Here is a 23,660-nt window from a genome sequence, read left to right as displayed (position 1 = left end):
GTTCTTTGTCATCTCAGTCTTGTGGAGCTTAAAAACAGAAAGAACTCTTGAATAATTTATGTGTTATAGCTTCTCCTCTTAATCCTTTCAAATGTTGTTCAATGTGAAGAGGAAAACAGAATGGTGACATGTAAAACTTCATAATTTCAAGTTACTCTGTTATTGCTAAATTGTGATTTAAACAGTGATGTCTGGGAGATTTTTAACATGAAATCATAAATATGTTATTGCTTCTTAGAATTCTGACAGCAAGGGTGAGCTCAATACAGGTTTCACTGCAGCTTGTGCTTCTAGTGTTGAAAGCATAGAGCAGTCAGTGACATTTTAAAGGCGGTAGTGAATTTGCTGACAAAAAGTTTGCCGGACGGACAAATAAATAAATTGCAGTGACTCTTTACAGACATCTCAAGCATCATCAATAGTGAACATGATCTTGGGGGTGATCAAAAAACTAAAGTCGTTAATCCCTGTTGATACAGGACATGCTCCAGCTAAACTATGAAACTATTATTGCAGCTTCTGCATCTTGCTTTGCTGTTTTCGCATACTTCTCTGCTTGGCATAGAAATTCTGTAAATCAAATACGCACTCGCATTCCTGATGAATGATTGCTTAGGGCCTTTGAGACAGCATTGCTTTGTTCTGTTTTCTCTAAATAGCATGATTTATACTCTAGTTAGCTTTTAATATGAAAAGAAGGTAGCTAGCATGAACCTTACCCCATAAATTCGACTGGCTAAGAAAAGTCACATTAAAAATTTTTTTTCTTATAATGGTCTTACTTTTGACTGAGCCCTCATCCTCACTGGTTTGGTGGGTTGAAGGCAGGAAATTCAACCTCACACATCACAGGGGTTCTTTCCTCTTCTCTAGGGTTTGCATAAGAATCCATGCGGTGGCTTCTATGGTGCTAAGAACACAGATAATGGCATTCAGCCTTCAGTTCACTTTACCAAATGCAGGTCATTGTCCGATCTCTGTGTCTGACAGTCAGAAAGATGGGGAGGCACATGCTGCATACCCAGTGAGGTGGAAGAGGGTAGGGAGGGGTTAAAAGAACACAGTGAAAACAAACACATCATTATCTAAATGAAAACCTTTTGAGAAACAATGTAACAAGTAATTTAAAAACGTGAATGGATCCCATATATGTAGTTATCTTTTTCTATAAGTAAATATCTTCTAATTAGATCATCTATGCAAATGTATGCTATGAATCTATTCTTTAACAACCACACCATTTTCAAGAGGATATTTATTTATTTATTTATTGGCCATGCTGTGCGGCGTGCAGAATCTTAGTTCCCCAACCAGGGGTCAAACCCGTGTCCCCTGCATTGGGAGTGCAGAGTCTTAACCACTGGACCGCCAGGGAAGTCCCAAGGGGTTATTTTAATGATTGAAAATGCAGTATATTTAGTTTGTAAATCAAGAGCAGGCACGGAATTTTAAAATACTCTGAGGATAGTTTGAGCTACAAACATATTGACATATAAGAGCCAACTATGCAGGTTCTAAAAATAGAAGAGTATTTAAAAGCATAAAATTATATAATGTAAGTATTGGCAGTGCACTATAATGCCAAGAAAAAGCTGGGTCTGTCTTGAACACTGCCCTTGAAACTTGTTAGGAAGCTGGAGTCTGTGCCGCAAAAGGGCATTAGGTACGTCTGTGCTTAGAAATCTGTCCTGGCTTCCTATTTGCAAATGTTAAAAGATTGCATTTAATCTTCCGGAAACTGCCTGCCATCCTGGGGGAGTCCTTCTGCTTCTTTGTCCTTCACAAGATCAACTGAAGTTCTTCAGCTGTGTAAGAAGATTGAATTTCAGGTAACAGAAGAAAGTTAAACTCCTTTTGCTTTCTGAATGATGACTTTTTTTCTGATTTAGCTATTTAGCTATTTAGTTATGACTTAATTACTTAATTTTTTTAAAAAATATTTTTTACTTAAAGATAGCATAAGAATGTTAGGGAGGGCTTCCCTGGTGGCGCAGCGGTTGAGAGTCCGCCTGCCAATGCAGGGGACACAGGTTCGTGCCCCGGTCCGGGAAAATCCCACATGCTGTGGAGTGGCTGGGCCCGTGAGCCATGGCCGCTGAGCCTGTGCGTCCGGAGCCTGTGCTCCACAACGGGAGAGGCCACAGCAGTGAGACGCCAGCGTACCGCAAAAAAAAAAGAGGAAAAAAAAAAAAAAAAAGAACGTTCAGGAAAAAGAAATAATTCAAAAGTCATCCATATTACTATGGCTAGGACAGTTATTTTTATTATAGCACATTATCCTCCATATGTTGATATTCCTATTTAACATATAGCAATGAGATTCATATAGCTTTTAAAATTTATATTCCAGAAACTGTTATTTACTTGACACTGACAATAAGGAATTCTCTATGCCTTTGTGATCCTGTTTTGTTTCCCCACAGCTGTATTTTTGCTTTTCTTCCCTTATCTACTCAGATCCCCCTAACTCTAACTTCCTCAACCCTCCCCTCCTCTAAAACCATGTTAACAACCTGGAATGTATTTTTCAGTACCTTTTCCAGGGTCATGTAACAAACACACGTAACACAATCCTTCCATGTATTTTGCTTTGTTCACTTTAAATACCTCATAGAAATCCCTCTAAATCAACCAATAAAAATCAAACTTGGACTGCCTTGGTGGCGCAGTGGTTAACAATCCGCCTGCCACTGCAGGGGACACCGGTTCGAGCCCTGGTCTGGGAAGATCCCACATGCCGCGGAGCAACTAAGCCTGTGTGCCACAACTACGGAGCCTGTTCTCTAGAGCCTGTGAGACACAACTACTGAGCCCGCGTGCCACAACTACTGAAGCCCACGTGCCTAGAGCCCATGCTCTGCAACAAGAGAAGCCACTGCAATGAGAAGCCCTTGCACTGCAACAAAGAGTAGCCCCTGCTCGCAGCAACGAAGACCCAACGCAGCCAAAAATAAATTAATGAATTAATTTAAAAAAAGAATCAAACTTTTTTTTTTGGCTTGTAGTGTCTTAGTTCCCCGACCAGGGATTGAACTCTGGCCTTCGGCAGTGAGATCAGTGAGTCAACCACTGGACGGCCAGGGAATCTCCTCAAACTCATTTTTAATGGCTGCATAATATTCTATGTTATGAATGCATCATAATTTATTTAATCATTCTTTTGATGGTCATTCACCCTATTTCTGTTTTTCTACTATACTGTAGCAGTAAAGTACATATATATATACTTTTATTTCTTTGGTGTAGCTATCAGGAGTAGGATATAGCTGGGTCAAATAAGCCTATTTTGACTTTCAATAGGTAATGACAGATAGCAAATTAAAATTTTTGCTTACCAAAGGCTCTACAAGGCACATTTCCATCAGCAATATATGACTCCTTTCTTGCCATCTAACCTTTCTTCTGGGCTTGTAGTGTTATCTCTTTGCAAATTTTCCCCGCGTTGGGTTCTTTGGTACATTGTTTTGCATCTCTCTGTCTACAAGCTAGTTTGAGCATTTTTTTTTTTAATGTTTATGGGCCATTTGAATTTGCTCTCCTCTGAACTGCCTAGTAATATTTTTTGCCCATTTTTCTTTTGGATTGTTTCATCTCAATTCTTAAGAACCTTTCGTATTTTATAGATATTAACTCTATATATTTTGTTATAGTTTCCCAAATGAACTGACTTTGTAATATACTTTGTCAAATTTTAAATCTGTAAATTCTTTAATTTCATTATCTTAATTTAAATATATAAAATATTTTAAAAATATTTATTTATTGGCTGCTTCAGGTCTTAGTTGCGCCATGCAGGCTCTTTCATTGTGGTGCGTGGGCTCTTTGTTGTGGTGCACGGACTCCTCTCTAGTTGTGGTGTGTGGGCATAGTTGCCCCCTGGCACGTGGGATCTTAGTTCCCCAACCAGGGATCGAACCAGAGTCCCCTGCATTGCAAGACGGATTCTTAACCACTGGACTGACCACCAGGGAAGTTCCATAAATATATAAAATATTTTAATTAAAAAATAGCTTTTGAGTTTCTTAAATAGGCTAAGAAAGTCTCCCCTATCTCTAGACTACACTTCCAGTCTCTTAGATTTCCTTCTTTTTGTTTACTTTAGATTTAATTTAAAAAATTTAATATATCTGGAATTTGCTTTTTGTGCGATATAGGGGTTGCACTTTCATTTTCTTCAAATGGATAGCTAGTTGTGTCAGCATTTACTAAGAAACATTCTTTCTTACTGAAATAAAATTTTGTCATATATTAATGTTATATACTAGAATCTACTTCTGGACTCAGTTCTACTCTACTAATTAATGTTATTTCTTTTAAAAAAATATTTATTTATTTTTGGCTGTGTTGGGTCTTAGTCATGGCAGGCAGGCTCTTAGTTGTGACACGCGGGCTTCTCTAGTTGTGTGCAGGCTCAGTAGTCATGTGGTATGTGGGAACTTAGTTCCCTGACCCGGGATCGAACCCGCGTCCGCTGCATTGGAAGGCGGATTCTTTACCACTGGAGGGCCAAGGAAGTCCCTTAATGTTATTTCTTCTTTCACCTGAACTTTAAGATCATTTAGTTCAATTTCAAAACTTCACCAGTTGAAATTCAAATTGGAATCCTATAACATTAAAATGTTAATTTGGGGGAATTTATATTTTATATTGTCTTCCCATTCAAGAATATAGTTTGTTCAGATCTTGATTTATGTTCTTTAATGACTTTTTAGTAGCTCTTCCTTGTTTGCTTTATTCCTTGAGACATTTATAATTTTTGTCTGTTACAATATTTACCCTCATATCAACTTCTAAGTGCTTATTTTGAGTATAGGAAAAAAAAGCTATCGATTTTTGGCATATTTATTTTGTATCCAGCTACCTTCCTAAGTTCCTGAATAATTCTAACTGACTTTTTGAGCTTTTCAAGTATTTATTTATAATAACTTCCTTTTCTAGTGTTTATAATGTTTTATTCTATTGATTTAAGGCATCCATTAGCACTAATAGGGGACACTAATATCCCGTATTTCATAGCATTGTTTTGAAGGCTAAATTAAAACCTGTAAAGTGCTGAGAGCAGTGGGTGGCACATGGTAGGGGTCTAAGAAATAACTAATATTATTACTTCTAAACTATCAGAGTTGATGAGTTCTTGAATCCCAAGTTTCTCATCAGAACATCATTCCAAGGAACAAGAATTCAGCTATCACTTGCTGGTTTTTCTTTTTCTTTCATCATTCTCCATTTAAATTGGTTTTGGGGAGCATGGGTAACAGGTTTCTTAAGCTTTTGTGATTCTCTCACCTTGATAGGATGACAGGAAAGGAGAGCAGAGAAATAGTCTATGTTTGGGGATGATTCCATAGATTGTTATTATGTAATAATAACAGATTAAAAAATAAAAATAATTACATAATTATTATTATTTTATAACAACAATCTCTGGAATCATTATTATTCCACAGATTACCTTCCTTTGGAAAAGAGACGTTATAGTCAAACTAAGTTCAAGGCTAGATACTGAATATGTTTTGGTTTAACTCATGGGGTGTTTTTGAATTTATTGTGTGCAGGTCAAGGAGACCTGTCACAAAATCTTTTGCTTCCTAGAATTTGTTACCTTTCTTCCTCGAAGTGATAAAGCAGTTGAGCCAATTGTGATTAATAATACTGCTCCTCTCAGTGAGTTTCACAAGCAACTGAGCCAAGAAAGAAGTCCTTCCTTATGATGTAATAGCCTTGGGGAGATGAACTCCAGGGTAGCTATAGCTCTCTTCCGGCAGACAGTGGGGCGGGGAGGTGGCACTGTAAATTGTCTTCACTTTCCAGGGCTGACATGGTTTGACATTTTACTTCTATCTCATTTGGATGACATCCTGAGACCTGTCCTCTTTACCCTCCCTGAACAAGAACCTTGGCAGGGGGCCCAGGGCAACAAAATCATTAACTCTGTATCCGGCATTAGCCACATCCTGCTAAGGAGAGGATGCCCTGACCATCAGAATATCCTGTACTGGTTTAGAATGGAAGGCTGAAGGGAGGGTGATGGGTGCCTCTTCCTTCTTTAGTGCCATCCTCTATGACAGCACTGGTGGAATGAAATTAATGGCATGGTGGTAGCTAATATCATCTCTTTGTTTCTGAACAACTTAAGAGCTAGCTGTTAGGTGTTTGACATAGTAACTACCAGCTGGTCTAGCTTCTGCAGGAGCCCAAGATGCATTTCAGGAATCATGACTGTCTTTTAGTCTAATAAAATAGACTCTATTCTATGTCTCCAGTCAAAATCTTGCACAATCCAAGTCATGCTTTAGTGAAGTCAGAAAACCCAAAGGAATAAATGAACAAAGTGAGAACTTTTTCCAGAATAGTTCTGATAGAGAATGACTGAATCAACTTCTGGGGACTATAAGTTTGCATCTTAAACACGTAAACCCCACAGATGGTTACTGTCTCCTTTTACCATTACTTCAAATAGTTACCAGAAATAACAAACAGATAAGGCCTATCTGGAGAAGGTTCAAATTCATATTTGAGAAACCTCACAGAAACCTAATGCAGGATGTACTAACATATATAAAACCCCCAAATCCCACTGGGTTGAATTAATCCCTCATTTGCTTGAATGTTCAATGTACTTTATTCCAACCAAATGAATTTTTATCATTTAATTCTTGTGCCCATCCATTGCTCCCATTTCTAACAACAAACAAAGGCAGTAAATGAAACATGCAATTCAGTGCAGAGGTTGAATAAAATCTAAATCATGACACTGGTTTCAGAAGCACTCATTTTCTTCTAATATGGATCATGTATGTCTGATTGAAGGTGAGGGGGTGAGGTGGAGGCAAAACGCTTTTTGTTGTGTCTACAAATGAAAAGCAGAGACAATAAAGTTTACTATTTATATCACTCCTAAAACTAAGTCAGTAGAAGGGGGAAGTTTCTGTCATCACTGAATAAAATGTCGGATAGGGCTTCCCTGGTGGCACAGTGGTTGAGAGTCAGCCTGCCAATGCAGGGGACACGGGTTCGAGGCCTGGTCTGGGAGGATCCCACATGTCGCGGAGCAACTGGGCCCGTGAGCCACAACTGCTGAGCCTGCGCGTCCAGAGCCTGTGCTCCGCAACAAGAGAGGCCCGTGCACAGCGATGAAGAGTGGCCCCCGCACGCCGCAACTGGAGAAAGCCCTCGCACAGAAACGAAGACCCAACACAGCCATAAATAAAATTTAAAAAAAAAAAAAAAAATGTCGGATAGACTGGATGTGTGCTAACCCAAGTGGAAGGTAATTCAGTGGGATAATGGTTAACAGCATTTCATGGACACTATATTGGTTCTGGAATTGTGGAACTAGCCTCTTATTGATTCATGAAGTTCTCCTCTGACTTTAGGTTTCCCTTAGGAGGATCTGTGCAGAGTAGCTTAATTCTGGGGCTTTCCTAGGTGGGATCTCTCTAGGGAGACCTTTAGGTCTGCTGATTCAATTTGGCATGTTTCAGATTATACTAGAGTAGACCCACGCTGGTCTTTGTAACTGCAAAATTAGTAAAATGCTGTGTAGTAGGCTGATAGTGGCTTCCAAAAGATATGTTCCCATCCTAATCCTCAAACCTGTGAATGTTATCTTCATTTGAAAAAAGGGTCTTTGCAGGTGTGATTAAGGATCTTGAGATTATCCTGGATTATCCGGCTGTGCCCTAAATGCCAACATAAATGTCCTTAAAAGACAGATGAGACACAGAGGTGATACGAAGATGAAGGCAGTTTGGAGTGATTGCGGCCTAATGCCCAGGAATGCTGGCAGCAAGGAATGACTTCTCTCTTGGAACCGCTAGAGGGAGCGAGGCCTCGCCAACACTTTGATTTTGGACTTTGGGCCTCCAGAACTGTCACAGAAAGTTTGTTGCTTTAAGTCACCAAATTTGTGGTCATTTGTCACGGTAGCCCTAGGAACTAACACATACTGCTTAGCTAGGACACCAATGTCTTTTTAGAAAATAACAGAAACAAGTTGACAACATATGAGAACCCAGTTAATAAATAATAATTTACCACCCTAATGCATTTTTGTGGGTAAAACACCAAAGTGCCATTTAAGAAAGAGGAACAAACATGTTTATATCATTGGAAATGTAGGTGGAGAAATATTTCAATGACATGTATTTGAAAGATGCCTTGTGGACGTGGTACAGCTGAATTTGAAAAGTTTGTCAATACTGGCTCTGAAACAGACTTTATACAGGCATACCTCACTTTATTACAATTAGCAGATTATTATGTTTTTTACAAACTGAAAGTTTGTGGCAACGCTGCAGCAAGCAAGCCTATTGGCACCATTTTTCCTACAGCATTTGCTCACTTCATGTCTCGGTGTCACATTTTGGTAGTTCTTGCAATATTTCAAACTTTTTCATCATTATTATATTTGTTATGGCGATCTGTGATCAGTGATCTTTGATGTTACTATTTTAATTGTTTGGGATGCCACAAATCATGCCCATATAAGGCTTCAAACTTAATAAATGTTGTGCGTCTTCTGACAGTTCCACTGATTGGCCATTCCTGTCTTGCCCTTCCCTCAGGCCTTCCTATTCCCTGAGACACAACAGTATTGAAATTAGGCCAATTAATAACCCTACAATGGCCTCTAAGTGTTCAACTGAAAGAATGTGTTGCATGTCTCTCACTTTAAATCAAAAGCCAGAAATGATTAAGCTTAGTGAGGAAGGCATGTCCAAAGCCTCTTGCACCAAATAGCCAAATTGTGAGTGCTAAGGAAATTAAAAGTGCTATTCCAACGAACACACAAATGATAAGAAAATTAAACAGCCTTATTGCTGATATGGAAAAAGTTGCAATGGTCTGGATACAAGATTAAACCAGCCACAACATGCCCTTGAAACAAAAGGTAATCCAGAGCAAAGCTCTAACTCTCTTCAATTCTAAGATGGCTGAGAGAAGTGAAGGAACTGCAGAAGAAAAGTCTGAAGCTGGCAGAGGTTGGTTCTTGAGATTTAAGAAGCCATCTGCATAACATAAAAGTGCAAGGTGAAGCAGCAAGTGCTAATGTAGAACCTGTAGCAAATTATCTAGAAGATCTAGCTAAGATAATTAATGAAGGTGGCTACACTAAACAACACATTTTCAATGTAGACAAAACAGTCTTCTATTGGAAGATGCCATCTAGGACTTTCATAGCTAGAAAGGAGAAGTCAATGCTTGGCTTCAAAGCTTTAAAAGACACGCCGACTCTCTCATTAGGAGCTAACGCAGCTGGTGACTTCAAGTTGAAACTGATGCTCATTTACCATTCTGAAAATTCTAGGGCCCTTAAGAATTATGCTAAATCTACTCTGTGCTCTATAAATAGAACAGTAAAGCCTGGATGACAGCACATCTGTTAACAAAGTGGTACACTATTTTCAGCCCACTGTTGAGACCTACTGCTCAAAAAATATATATATTCCTTTCAAAATAGTACGGCTCATTGACAATGCACCTGGTCACCCAGGAGCTCTGACAGAGGTACAGGGTGATTCATGCTGCTTTCATGCCCGCTAACACAACATCCATTCTGCAGCCCATGGATCAAGAAGTAATTTTGACTTTCAAGTCTTATTATTTAAGATATATATTTCGTAAGGCTATAGCTGCCATAGTGATTCCTCTGATGGATCTGGGTAATTTGAAAATCTTCTGCAAAGAATACCATTCTAGATGCTATTAAGAACATTCCTGGCTTCCCTGGTGGCGCAGTGGTTGAGAGTCCACCTGCCAATGCAGGGGACACGCGTTCGTGCCCCGGTCTGGGAGGATCCCACGTGCCACGGAGCGGCTGGGCCCGTGAGCCATGGCCGCTGAGCCTGCGCGTCCAGAGCTTATGCTCCAGAACGGGAGAGGCCACAACAGTGAGAGGCCCGCATACTGCAAAAAAAAAAAAAAAAAAGAACATTCCTGATTCAAATGGCTATCATTAAAAAGTCTACAAATAACAAATGCTGGCAAGGGTGTGGAGAAAGAGGCATGCTCCTACACTGTTGGTGGGAATGTAAACTGGTGCAGCCACTATGGAAAACAGTATGGCGGTTCCTTAAAAAACTAGAGCTGCCATATGATCCAGCAATCCCACTAATAGGTATATACCTGGACAAAACTATAACTGGAAAAGACACATGCACCCCTATGTTCACAGCAGCACTATTTACAATAGCCAAGACACGGAAGCAACCTAAATGTCCACTGACAGATGAATGAATAAAGAAGATGTGGCACATATAATACGATGGAATACTACTCAGCCATAAAAAAGAAATAATGTCACTTGCAGCAACATGGATGGACCCAGAGATTATCATACTAAGTCAGAAAGACAAATACCATGTATTGCTTATATCTGGAATCTAAAATATGACACAAATGAACTTATTTACGAAACAGAAACAGACTCACAGACATTGAGAACCGACTTGTGGTTGCCAGCGGGGGCGGGGGGGAGAGTTGGATTGGGAGTTTGGGATTAGCAGATGTAAGTTATTATATACAGAATGGATAAACAACAAGGTCCTACTGTATACCAAAGGGAATTATAAACCATAATGGAAAAAAGAAGGACATTTCTGACCCAGGGAAAGAGGTCAAAATATCAACATTAATAGGAATCTGGAAGAAGTTGATTCCAGCTCTCATGGATGGCTCTGAGGGGTTCAAGATTTCAGTAGATGAAGTAACTGCAGATGTGGTGGAAACAGCAAAAGAACTAGAACTAGACGTGGAGCCCAAAGATGTGACTGAATTGCTGCAATCGCATGATAAAAACCTCAACGGATAATTTGCTTCTTGTGGATCAACAGAGTGGTTTCTTGAGATGGAATCTACTCCTGGTGAAGATGCTGTGAAGACTGTTGAAATGACAACAAAGGATTTTAAATATTACATAAACTTAGCTGATAATACAGCGGCAGGGTTTGAGAAGATTGACTTGAAGTTTCAAAGAAGTTCTACTGTGGGTAAAATGCTATCAAACAGCACTGCATGCCACAGAGAAATCGTTCATGAAGGGAAGAGTTGATCCATGCAGCAAACGTCATTGCTGTCTTCTGTTAAGAAATGTCCACAGCCACCCCACCCTTCAGCAGCCATCACCTTGATCAGTCAGCAGCCATCACCACTGAGGCAAGACCCTCCACCAGAAAAAAGATTACACCTTGCCAAAGGCTGATGATGATTAGCATTTTTTTAAGCAATAAAATACTTTTAAATTAAGGTTTGTATTTTTAGACATAATGCTACTGCTCACTTAATAGACTACAGCATAGTATAACTTTTATATGCATTGGGAAACTAAAAAGTTTGTGACTTCCATTATTGCAATATTCACTTTATTGCGGTGGTCTGGAACTAAACCTGCCATTATCTCTGAGGTGTGCCTGTAGTTGCTGAACAGACATCCACAGACCTGGTACTAATCAGAGGATGGTATTTCCAAAACTATCCTATCATCTCCTTAGATTAGTAGCTAATTCCCCACCAAGAAGTATATGAAGAGACAGATATAAATTACGATGCAACGAGAGAATGAACTACTGCTGGCCTTACCAGTGTAAACCAAGTAGAGGGGGACACTGTCTTGCCATTAAGAATGCTGTATTCTCTGGCTATAGAAGGCTATCTGCTGCCTTCTATGCCCTTGTCTTTGTACAGCAATCCTTTGTACTTCAACCTTTCTCCTCCCCATCCCACTGAGGCCAGGCTTTCTTATATTTCTTTCTCTAAACTTAATCCTTATGAAAATAATTTCATTCACACTCATGGTTTCAGTCGCCTCCTGTATGTCAATGACTTCGAAGTCTGTTAAAATCCACCTCTCCTCATTAGATACCCTTTAAAACATTTCACTTAAAATAAACTTCATCATACCAAAAAGTTGTTTTGCTCATGCACTAAAAACCACGATTCCTTGTTGGCTTTTGTATTTTATCATCATTGGTTTCAATCCCTCTGGTTTGGCTCATACAACCTGGTATTTCACTCTTTCCTTCAGCTCTCACATGTAAGCCATTAAACAATTCTCCAGTTATTCCTTTTTAAAACTTTGTGGGCTCCCCTTCTCACCACAGCTCCAACGCTATCACTTCATGCTTACAAACCCAAGCAACCTACAAACTGGCTGGGTTACCACCTCTAGCTCGACCATTATACCTCCTGAGCTATCTTTCACACAGCTGTCAAAATCTGTTGATTAGTCATATGACTCCCACTCTATGCTGTACCCATCTGATCTTGCTCCATTTCCAGTATGGAAAGACTCATTTTTTTCTGCCAGCCATGTAGTTTTCCATCACTGGTTGATTTGCTCAGAGAATCTAATTAACACTGACCTGAGTAAAACGAATAGAAATATAAATCAAATAGTCCATACAAGCAAAATACAATTTTTACTCTTAGTCACTTGGATTAGTGTGGATAATGGAGCATGAACTCTCTGTGGTTAGATATGAGGTACTAGATTTTTGCTTATTTGATACTTTCTGACTGGCCTTCCCCACCACTGATACAATTAAGCACCTTGCCAGAAGGGACTAGGTTTATTCTCTCATTTACTTTTTGCTACTCCCCTCTCCTCCAAACACAGCACATTTCATATTCAAAAGTCTGACAGAAACAGAGTTTCCTGTTCTGAACTTAGTGCTCCCAGGGGGGCATAAACTACCACACTATAAATAGAAAGTTCAATGGGTAATAATGGTAGATGACAAAAAGGCTTTGATCTCTGCCTGTTTAAAAAACTGCTGTACCCTTTTGATGTAAGTGAATACTCTATTCACGTTAAAATCTTGTATGATCTGCCTTGTTTAGTCTTCAGGAAAAAACCTGCATTTTGACCCAAATGCTGAATATGGATAATTATTTCATTTAAGTCACTGTATGAGGAAAATCAGGTTAAACTAGGTTTGTAATATAACAAAACAGTAAAAATTCTCTCCACACCCTTTCAAATAAATCAGAATAGAGAAATTAACTGCCTACAAATGATAACATCTTTATACATATTAAAAACGATACCATGCTTTTCTAAAATCATTAAGTTGTCCCAAATAGAAAGTTCTGAGACAGTTTGATTGTTTTACCAATTGAGTTTTGCTCATTTGTTGACTCCCCCCTCCCCCCAATAGAATGTAAACTCCACGTGAGCAGAACATCCCTGCTATATCCACGCTAGCATAGTGAACAGTGTTCGAACCATGGTAAATATGCAATACTGAATGTGTTTGTTGATTCTTAAGATACAAAAATCAGGTGGATACCCCTAATTTTGGGAAAAAATCTTTAATTTTTAAGGTCAGTAATCTATAGGCCACACAAAGGGTGTTTTAAGGGAACAAGTTCAAAGTATGTGGAACATATGGATTACTTCTGCAGCATTTAGAAAACCGACCTATTCAGCAATAAGTATTTTATTTCTACTTTTCAAAGATAAATTAATGTCAAGCCTACAAACTTAGTTGCTCTGACAAATATCATCAATATCATAAAAAGGACTCATACGTTCTTTCAATGGTCAGTTAAGGGTACAGAAGTTTAGTTCTATTTTCTATTTCACTTCTCTCATACATTCATAAAATACCAGATGTACTGATACACTGCAAAAAAATTATAGATTAAAAAATTTTTGAGTCTTATAAGTCACAATTTGTTAAGGCTCACTGCTAGTTTGAGAGATTAAGACTGCAAACAGATTAAGACTGCAAACACTGGGACTTCCCTGGTGGTGGTGCAGTGGATAAGAATCCGCCTGCCAATGCAGGGGACAAGGGTTTGATCCCTGGCCCAGTGGATCCCACATGCTGCAGAGCAACTAAAACTAAGCCCGTGCGTCACAACTACTGAGCCTGCACTCTAGAGCCTGTGCACAACTACTGAGCCTGAGTGCCGCAGCTACTGAAGCCCATGAGCCTAGAGCCCGTGCTCCACAACAAGAGAAGTCACGGCGATGAGAAGCCCACGCACCACAATGAGAAGCCCACGCACCGCAGAGTAGCCCCCGCTCACAACTAGAGAAAGTCCGCGTGCAGCAACAAAGACCCAATGCAACCAAAAAAATAACATTAAAATTTTTAAAAAAAGATTGCAAACACTATGATTATTTGTAAGATAAGGTCGTAGGAGTATTAATTATAAAATACTGTAACTCTACATTTCCATGATTTAAAGAGCGGCAGAATAACATAATAGATGGGGATTAAATTCAATGAAGACACAGACAAACCAGAAGAAAAAATGTTGCAGTAATGAGTTTTGATTCTAAGCTTTCTGCCCCACATCTAGAGATGATTTAAAAAAAAGCAAAGCAAACTTATTCTCATAAAGAGGTTTTAAAACTTCCTACTCATAATATCCATGTGTGGTTAAGGATTATATATTTAAGAAAAAGAATTGAATCAACATGATAGTTAAAACAGGGTTTTTACACTTTTTGGAAAAATTACGTGAAATATCACTGTTTTTCTCAAAAAATTTGCTTTTCTCCAAGTATCCTTGGGGACATAGAAAGGGACTCATTAGTTTTCTGACTTAATTATTTTAATATTTTTGTCCATTTAAGTACCAGGAAAGTCAACCTACATATGATTTGCATTCCTAAGCTGCAGTTATTATTTTGTATGGGAGACAATGGTGCTTTTTGCCAAAACCACAGCCCCATTTCTGTTAGCAAAATACAAAATAAAAAGCGACAAAAATATTGACCTGGAGGATGACACTGGCCATGTACTGCACTCTCTTTAACTCCTGTGAAGTAGATGCTACTATCATTCCCATTTTACAGATAAAGCAACTGAGGAAACTAACCAGGGTTACAAGCTAGGAGGTGGCAGTGCTGGGATTAGAAACCCAGGAAATCTGGTTCCGGAGCCCATTCTTATTCACTATAGCAAACCATCTGCTTTGTACCCCTAACACTCATCTGTAATTGATGTGTTGTTTCCCACCAGAGCAACAGTTCTCAACTGGGGCAATTCTGCCCTTCAACACCCCTCTCCCCTTTCTCTGAATCTAACTGGAGGACACTTGGCAATGTGTGGAGACAATTCTGCTTGTCTCAACTTGGGGGCGGGGGTGGTACTACCGACATCTAGTGGGTAGAGTCCAGAGATGCTGCTAAAAACCCTATAATGTACAGGAAAGCCCCCAACAACTCATCATCTAGCATACAGCATCCACAGTGCTGAGGCTGAGAAACCCCAAAGTAAAAGTATCAATCCTAGGGGGCAGGGTCCTAAGTTGATCTTGGTTGCTGCTCTATCCTCAGACCTAGAATAAATGGCTGACAAGAAACTACTAAATTTATCTGTTGGATATTTATCTGTTTTTAAGAGCCTAGAACGCAGCCTGGCACATAGCTGGCAGGTAACAAACATTTATGAAGGTAACTGAATTAATGGTGGTGCCCTCAAAGAGGGCCAAACGGATGTAACAACAGGACATAATTAACTGAAGTGATTTTAGTGCTCCATAATTCCGCTTCGGGTGGATTTAATTTTCTCCCAGTGACTATAAATAAAACCAGTTCTGCCAAAACAAGTCTCTTAGTTAAGTGGGGTTTCTCAGAGAACATTTTTTTCTTTAGATAACACGGAACCTTTTAATACATGGAACTCTGTAAGTGAAATATGTAAGGAATAAGACTTTTTTCTTTTTAAAATGAAAGCTTTTATTTATTTATTTTTTTTGCGGTACGCAGGCCTCTCACTGTTGTGGAGCACAGGCTCTGGACGCGCAGACTCAGCGGCCATGGCTCATGGGCCCAGCTGCTCCGCGGCATGTGGGATCTTCCCGGACCGGGGCACGACCCCGTGTCCCCTGCATGAGCAGGCGGACTCTCAACCACTGCGCCACCAGGGAATCCCTAAAATGAAAGCTTTTAAATGTCCCATTCAAATACCAAGTATTTAGGGGATTAGCAAACATCCCTAAATTAGATGGTATCACTACTTAATTGCTAATATGCTCAGTGGCTGGAAAATATTTTGATAAAGTTTGAGTTAAGATTCACTTACAGATTTCAAAAAAGAACTGAATTACAGCACATCTAAGACAAACACTCATTATATAGCAAGAAAGTAGTACTTGAGTCCACTTCATTAAAAGATTTTTATGACCACAAGTGTAACTGCGCCCTATTGTTTTAAAAAAATCTAAGTTTAACACCTGCCAAAGTATTTTCAATTCTTCCTCCTATACTTCAAAGAGCTACTGAACACTGCCCAGAAAAGGCATACGTTCATAAGTAATATTGCTTGATTTACAAAATTCTTTCCAAAGGAAAAATTCAAAAGATGGTTATGTGGATATTCAAACAATACTAAGAAAAATATGACTTCTTTCTCTCATCATTTCTGTAACTAATGAGTCTGCCCAAATGTTAAATTATGAAACCACGCTATGCAAAATGCACCCATTCCATTTAAAAAGAAGTTAAACCCATATTTATTTACTAGCACTGTTAAACATTACACAAAACACATTCAAGTGGCAAGTAATTATAATGCAAGCCCTTGCATGGCAATCCAAATTTATTGAACTACTGATGCTAAGTTATACAAAATTGCACCACTTTAATTAAGGCTTGTAGTTTACATTTGGCCACCTCAAAAGGAGTTGTAACATTAGGTTGGTCAATTTAAATACTGCGGCTCCCTGTTGGATAGACACACAATCTTTACACCCAAACGTTAATGCATACAAAGCAACAAGGCATTGTTAAATAAAACAGCAATAGTTACTGCAACTTAGGCCTTGTGACCAATTACACATGATTAAAATTACTTCCCACATTCACATCCACAGTACTCGTCCACCATTTAACATCTCAACCAAAACGTTACACATGTGAAACAATCACTAACAGGCAAAAATACTAAACCTGTATATTTGGTATTGCAAATACACTTATGCATGAGCAAGCAGGGGATTCACAGTGAGAATCTACAGCTGCAGAAGCCTGAAAATGATTTACAAAAATTGTTAAATCATTAAAAAATTGTTTGAAAATATACACTTCTTGTTGTAGACCCCCACTGTACACACAACTATAAACATTGTTCCCTATGTAAACAAAAAAGGAAACATATAATAAAAGATTTGAAAAGTCTGGACATTTCCTTCCCAACAGATATTAAAGGCAACGTCTTTAATCTAAGACATTATACTGAAAGGACTATCATATTTTAAAGACAAGATCACTGTCTCCACAGGTTTTTAAAAATTAAAAAAACTATATAGCTGTGTTAATCAAAGCGCTTATTTGTACAATACAATGATAATGACCTTGAATTTCTTAAAAAAAATTACAATAAGCTACAAGTATCAAAGAAGCGAAGTTATCTGGAGTAGTCTATATAGGAGCTCTTTGGACTTTCTTTTATTATGCTAAAATAGTGGTGCTTTTAGGATTTACATTATTGTACTCTCCAATACAAAGTATAGGGCGTGTTAAAGTATACAGTACACCATTTTCATACATGTACAACATTGGTGGATGAAAAATGTCTCTTAGCAGTAATACTGGATTGTAGCCTCTGGTTTTACCAGCTGCATACTCTAGGACTATTATATAAGTAAAAATCTCTCTTGTGATACTGGAAAGTGATTAGAATGTGCAAACTGATGTAGTAGCTTTCATCCGCCTCTTAAAGGGTACCACCACAGAAAGTCCATTTAAGATGTTGGTAGGTTTAACAAAGTTGGAATGCTGGCACTGTTGAATTGGGCAACAGTTCTTCAGACCTGTCAAAATGAGAAAATTAAATTAATTGAAAACATGGGGTGTAAACAGCACACTAAAGATCCAAAGGACATATTAAGACAATAGTGCTAAAGTGTCAGAAATAAATATAATACAGGTTCTTATCCTCGTCATTACATTATGACCAGGTACCACGATTCACAGCAAAGCATGGGTAGACATTTTCATCTTTTTTGGAATAACTGCATCTATTCTGCTGCCTTCTTGAAAGTCAGTCAAATGTAAGTTGAGTGTACCTTAATGCAAATTCCTTTGTATCACCTTCCAAAGATTAAAAGCAAGGAAAAAAAAACCCACCACATTAAAATTTTACATTAGGTCACCTTTACTAGAATTAGGATTATAAAACAGACAGCAATATTAACAAAATGGCTGATCTGTAAGTGTTTACAACCCTAGAATTACATGACGAATACAGAATGCACATCTAACCAGGCTTTCTATTAGAAAATCAAGACTTTTCTTCCCTACTCTTCCAATAAGAGTGGCTAAAAAGCTGGTGCAGAGAAGTGAACAAAATAGAATTTATTTCACAAATGCTCTCTACAGTTGACAGCTATATACTTTTTAATTCTACATAAACAGATTCTACCAACTCTAAGACAGATGTCAGAAAAGGCTGTTATTACACTAAAATCATACCTAATTAAACTTAAAAAAATTTGAGTGATGTAAAGAAGGTAAAATCAGAACTCACGGGTCTGTCATTTATTTATTTAACTTTGGATGATTTTCTGCACATATGCCTGGGCTAAAAAAATGCTTCCTTTTTTTTTTTAAACTGGTTTTCTAGGAATCAGATTTGTTGCAAGCTCCAGAAAGGTTGTTAATATAGATGCAGCTGATGAAATAATTTCCACAAATGCTTTGAACTTTAAGCCCTCGTTTGGAGTCTGAATGAGTTTTCTAAGTTTCCTAAATCTTAGCAGGTTGAATGTAGCAAATTGGAAAGGACAGATGGGAGTGTGTGAGCTCAGGCACATGTGTGTTGCTAGGAGAATGGGCACGTGGTTGGAAATGAGAGGATATAAAAAATGAGTGGTTGTATCTCTAAACAGAAAGCCTTAAATGGAGAGTAGGGACAAAAACTCTAGAGAGATACAGAATCAGAGTTCTATGGTAGTATAGGGCCATTTAACACAGGAAGAAGCAGAGCTACAAACATTCAAAGATCCCAAGGATAAGAGTATAGTAAGATATGGTTTAACAATACCTGGCAAACAGCAGTTAATAGGTAAGGGCACTGAACTAACTGCTTTACAAATATTAACTCATTTAATATGACCGTTTTCAAAAACTATGTTACAGTGTTGTATGCTCAGTTTTCCTTTGCTGTCTCATCTCAGGGCTGTATCTGTGGCTCTCTCTTCCTGGGAACTCTTCATTCCCTACACAATTTCTACTTATCCATCAGATTTCGACTTAGATGTATCTTACTCTGACAGACTTTCCCTGAATCCACAGTTCACATCTGACTGGTCTGGTGCCCCAGTTAAATGCTCTACTAGCACCCATAATAGTGACTAATTATGGACTTGGGAGCCAGACCAGAGTTCAAATTCAAATTCTGATGTACGCAGATCACTAGATTCAATTCTGACTAGGCTATTCACTAACTGCAGGGCTTGAACAAGTAACAATCTTTCTGTGCCTCAGTTCACTCATCTGTAATATGGGAATTATAATAATTCTGCCTCACAGGATTGTTGTGAGAGTGCAATTAACATATATAGGCAGTACTTAAGAGTGCCTGGCACATATCAGAGTTTTTAAAAATTATCAGTACCATGCTAGACTTATTCTGCAATAGCATTTATCACATTTTGCAATTGTTTGTCTAATTCTCCAACTAGACCTTAGTTAGCTTACGGCAACAAAGAAGAAAGCAGAGAAGACTGGTTTTCATCACCACTGTATTGTCAACACAAACCAGTGACCCACTGAGGCATGAGTATATACTGGATAAACACCTAGAATTCTCACTTATGTGGAATACCTTACTTCTGATGATGATATATAAATGAAATAATTATTTTAATTACTAGGATATCATATTAACTCGTATCTTAAAAAGGAAGTAACCATTTCTTTTTTAGAAAATAAAATCCTATATTTGCTTTCTTAACCCTTAATAAAGTTGAGGTTAAAAATTAGAAGAAACAAACAAACAGAACAGAGGAAAAGATAAATCAACATACCTGGCTCAGAGCTACAATGCATTTAGTATATTAAAGCAGCTGACATGACGACTTTTTGCGGGCCTTCCCAGGCACTGGAGTTTTTCTGTTAATTTGCCGCACTAGGTCATAAAAGATCTGCAAACATATTAAATTAAAAAAAAGTTTACAGGAAAAAAAGGCCCCAAAAAACTAAAAGTGAACGAGTAAAATGAAAAAATTGAACTTTCCATGAACTTTTCCCCAGAAAGCAAATATTCTGTTCAGTTAAGGAATGAGAGTAAAGCCAGGTATTCTTATAATTGCCAAGTTCTTTTCTGTTTATTTTTTGGGAGGGCTAAAAATCATTCTCCTTAAAATAAATACTGAGTTGAAGGAGGTGCAGGGATCGTAGTTCAGACAGAACATTTACCACCATCCAAAGAGAACAATTATGTACTCTTCTTCAACTCTATGTATCCTTACTCTACAACATTATTTTAAGTACCTTCAGAATAACAACCGTTCATGCCTTTTTGAATTTGTCTTTGCCTTTTACATAACATCCTTCATATACCTGAAGACTTAATCTGTCTTCCCCACCCCTATCATTTTCTGTCCAGTCTTCCTTCATTTTATGATAAATTCCACTGTACCAGTATTTAATAAAGCGGCTCAAAGAGCATTATTGCTTATTAACATCCATTTACTTAACACAAGACTTTTGCCTATATGACCAACAAAGCACCCTGAGTACAAATTAACCTGGGGTTGTGTTAATCTAGACTCATTATTTTCCATTAATTTTGAATGCCAAATTCCAAATCAAGAGTTCTATTTCACCATACCTCATTAACATTTATTTTTGATTTTGCAGAGGATTCTAAGAATGCACAGTTGTTCCACTGTCTTGCTAAATTTTGACCTTGTTCCTTTCCTACAACTCTTTCATCTTCCAAGTCACACTTATTACCAACCAGAATCATTGGAACCTAAAAAGGGTAAAAACAAATAAGTAAACAAATATGCAATATAAATTCAAATCAAAATTCAAATTAAAATGTTTCTCCTAAGGAAGACTTTTTATATTATGCCAGAGAAAAATGCTAAGTTAATAATGTGTAATAAAATTTACAGTTAAATATGAAAGCCTTGATAATGTTAATTTAAGAACTTTTCACATGAAATTTTTTTAGAAAACAAGCTATGATCTACTTATAAAAGAGGGTGAAAAACTCTTAAAATTATAACACAATGGACCTTTATTTTACTTCGGCCACACCACATAGCATGCGGGATCTTAGTTCCCTAACCAGGGATTGAACCCGTGCTCCCTGCAGTGGAAGCTCAGAGTCTTAACCGATGGACCACCAGGGAAGTCCCTTACAGTGGACTTTCAACTAATTATAGTAAGCAAAACACAAAACCTTTTTTAAAGGAAGTGCAAAAGGGTATACCATGAAAAGCCAATATATTCCAAAATTTTAAGATGTTTCTCCAAGGGACATAAATCAACTTAAAATTTTCTGGTTTCCTAACATGTATTTATCAAATACTCATTCCCAATTTCATAACACAAAAAGGAGAAATCTGGAAAGCCCCCAAAGCAGAATTTCTAGCTTCTTATACAGTAGATATTAAAAAGCCAAAAAGTAAAATCATCTTAATTTACTAAAAATCTAGACCATATTAACCACGTGTTTGGATACATGTAATGTAATTTTAGAAGGACACTACAGGGAAAAATAATACTTATGCTGCAAAACTCCTAATAATCATTTAGAGATTGTCTTTCTAAAGAAGCTTTGGAAAAAATCCAAACTAGAAAAATCAAGAATTTTGGCTTTTTAAGGAACAGATATACAGTATTATATTAGTAAATACCTGTTTAATCCAACTGATAGAAAACCATAGTAGTTACCAGAGACACTGGTAAACAGCTTTACCGAGGTTGCTGTAAGTATGTCAGGGTCCCCCAAAGTTCTCCTGCTTTAGAAGTCCAGGAAATGGCAGCATTTCCCATAGGTGCCCTCAAGCTCTCGAATTATTTGCTATAATTAAACTATACATAGTACAGTGGTTCTTAAAAGTGAAGTGCCCAGACCAGCAGCATCAACACCATTTGGAACTGTTAGAAATGCAAATTCTTAAGCCCTATCCCAGACCTACTGAATCAGAAACTGAGAGTAGGGCCTGGCAATCTGTTTTAACCAGCTTTACAGGTGATTCTGATGCAAGATCAATTCGATACAAGATGAATTTATATATAGTGTGATGAGGAATTAAAATAATCCATTTGAAGTTTCTTAAAGGGATTAAACTCCATTATGGTGTACTCTGAAGGGGCATGTACATTTATATTAGAATCGAATATATTTGTTGCCTTTCTTTAAAAATTATTATCATTATGCTCCTCCTTCTGTCATAGTTGCTTGAGATCTGTTCATATGTTGTTTTGATTCTTGTTAAAAAGGCTCTTAAATCTGCCAGAAATGTGGCCAGAACATCATATGCTCTATTAGTAATATTTGCCACCAACACCTCTCCTTCTTCTCCACCAAATGCATGATTTAAAAACATGAAGGGTATAAAATTTATTTTACACAGGGGAGAGGAGGGTATTTCTTACTTTTTATATTATATATAATGTTAAAGATATGTTTTTCCCCTTCAAGGAAAAAGCTTTTGAAAAACAAAGCCCCCCAAATACATTAACTTTAAACTGGATTTAAATTCAAACTTTTAAGTTGGATATCACTATAATAAGGGTTTAAAACAAAATATATTTATTTATTACGAAGCCAGCTTACATCATCAGTGTCTTTAACTCGAAGAATCTGTTCTCTCAGATCTTGTAAATCATTAAATGTGGACTGTGCTGTGATGGAATAAACTAAGGCAAAGCCTTGTCCGTTTTTCATGTACAAATCCCTCATTGCTGTAAATTGTTCCTACAGTAGAAAGAAAGAATCATTAAAAAACAATAATGTTAAAAAAATGTTCTGACAGATAATTTGACAATTTTCAAAGTCTATAATTAGAGCTCAAAGAAGAATGTAGTAGTGTTATGTAACATCTCTTAAAATTACAGTCTGTGGCTATTTGAAAAAATCAGTATTTCAAGAAATAAGTGTTTTACTTAAAAATAATACACCAGAGCAGATTTATGTGCAGTAAATATACTCAAGTGGAACAGAAATGTCCTGTCTCCGAATTCTACTTAAAGGTAGCTTTTTAATATATCATAGTATGTAAGGCACCCAAATCAAATCACCAAGTTACCCACAGCTAGCTCATAATGCTCTGATTCTATGGGGGTCACCTGCACGTTACCCGTATCTTGCCATTTTCCCACACTTTTCCTCCTTCACTAGACTGTGAGCCTTTGAGTGTAAGAATACAATCCACGGCACATATCAGGTACTCAAACATTAGTTGAATGAATACCACATATCCAGAATAAATTTTCCCTTTACCTTCAGATACCAACAAATCTAGTTGGTCTGTAAATATATTGAAGGAGGAAAGATAACATTCAAAATACTTCACACAGCCACTGAGGAATAAATGTATACTCTAATATTATTTTCCACATTATTTAATAAATGGTAATACAGGGCTTCCCTGGTGGCGCAGTGGTTAAGAATCCACCTACCAATGCAGGGGACATGGGTTCGAGCCCTGGTCTGGGAAGATCCCACATGCCGTGGAATAAC

At 37.7% G+C, this 23,660-nt stretch overlaps 1 protein-coding gene across 4 annotated transcripts in view; it reads right to left on the bottom strand.

The window, feature by feature from the left end:
- Nucleotides 1-16,523: 16,523 nt before the first annotated feature.
- The window catches only part of RAP1B (RAP1B, member of RAS oncogene family), a 47,623-nt gene continuing 40,486 nt past the window's right edge, over nucleotides 16,524-23,660 (bottom strand). For all 4 annotated transcript variants that reach the window (XM_059080362.2, XM_067009710.1, XM_067009709.1 and 1 more), the window contains 4 exons: nucleotides 22,755-22,895; nucleotides 20,793-20,936; nucleotides 19,987-20,103; nucleotides 16,524-17,769 (listed from right to left, as the gene is read on the bottom strand). In XM_059080362.2, coding sequence (XP_058936345.1) covers nucleotides 20,017-20,103; nucleotides 20,793-20,936; nucleotides 22,755-22,895 — 372 coding nt within the window. In that variant the 3' untranslated portion in view covers nucleotides 16,524-17,769; nucleotides 19,987-20,016. The remainder of the gene's footprint in view (nucleotides 17,770-19,986; nucleotides 20,104-20,792; nucleotides 20,937-22,754; nucleotides 22,896-23,660) is intronic.

The sequence above is a fragment of the Kogia breviceps genome, chromosome 12 (genome assembly GCF_026419965.1).
Source record: "Kogia breviceps isolate mKogBre1 chromosome 12, mKogBre1 haplotype 1, whole genome shotgun sequence".
Taxonomy (NCBI): domain Eukaryota; kingdom Metazoa; phylum Chordata; class Mammalia; order Artiodactyla; family Physeteridae; genus Kogia; species Kogia breviceps.
Note: the sequence above shows the minus strand (reverse complement) of the source record. Positions and strands in the feature narration are given on the sequence as shown.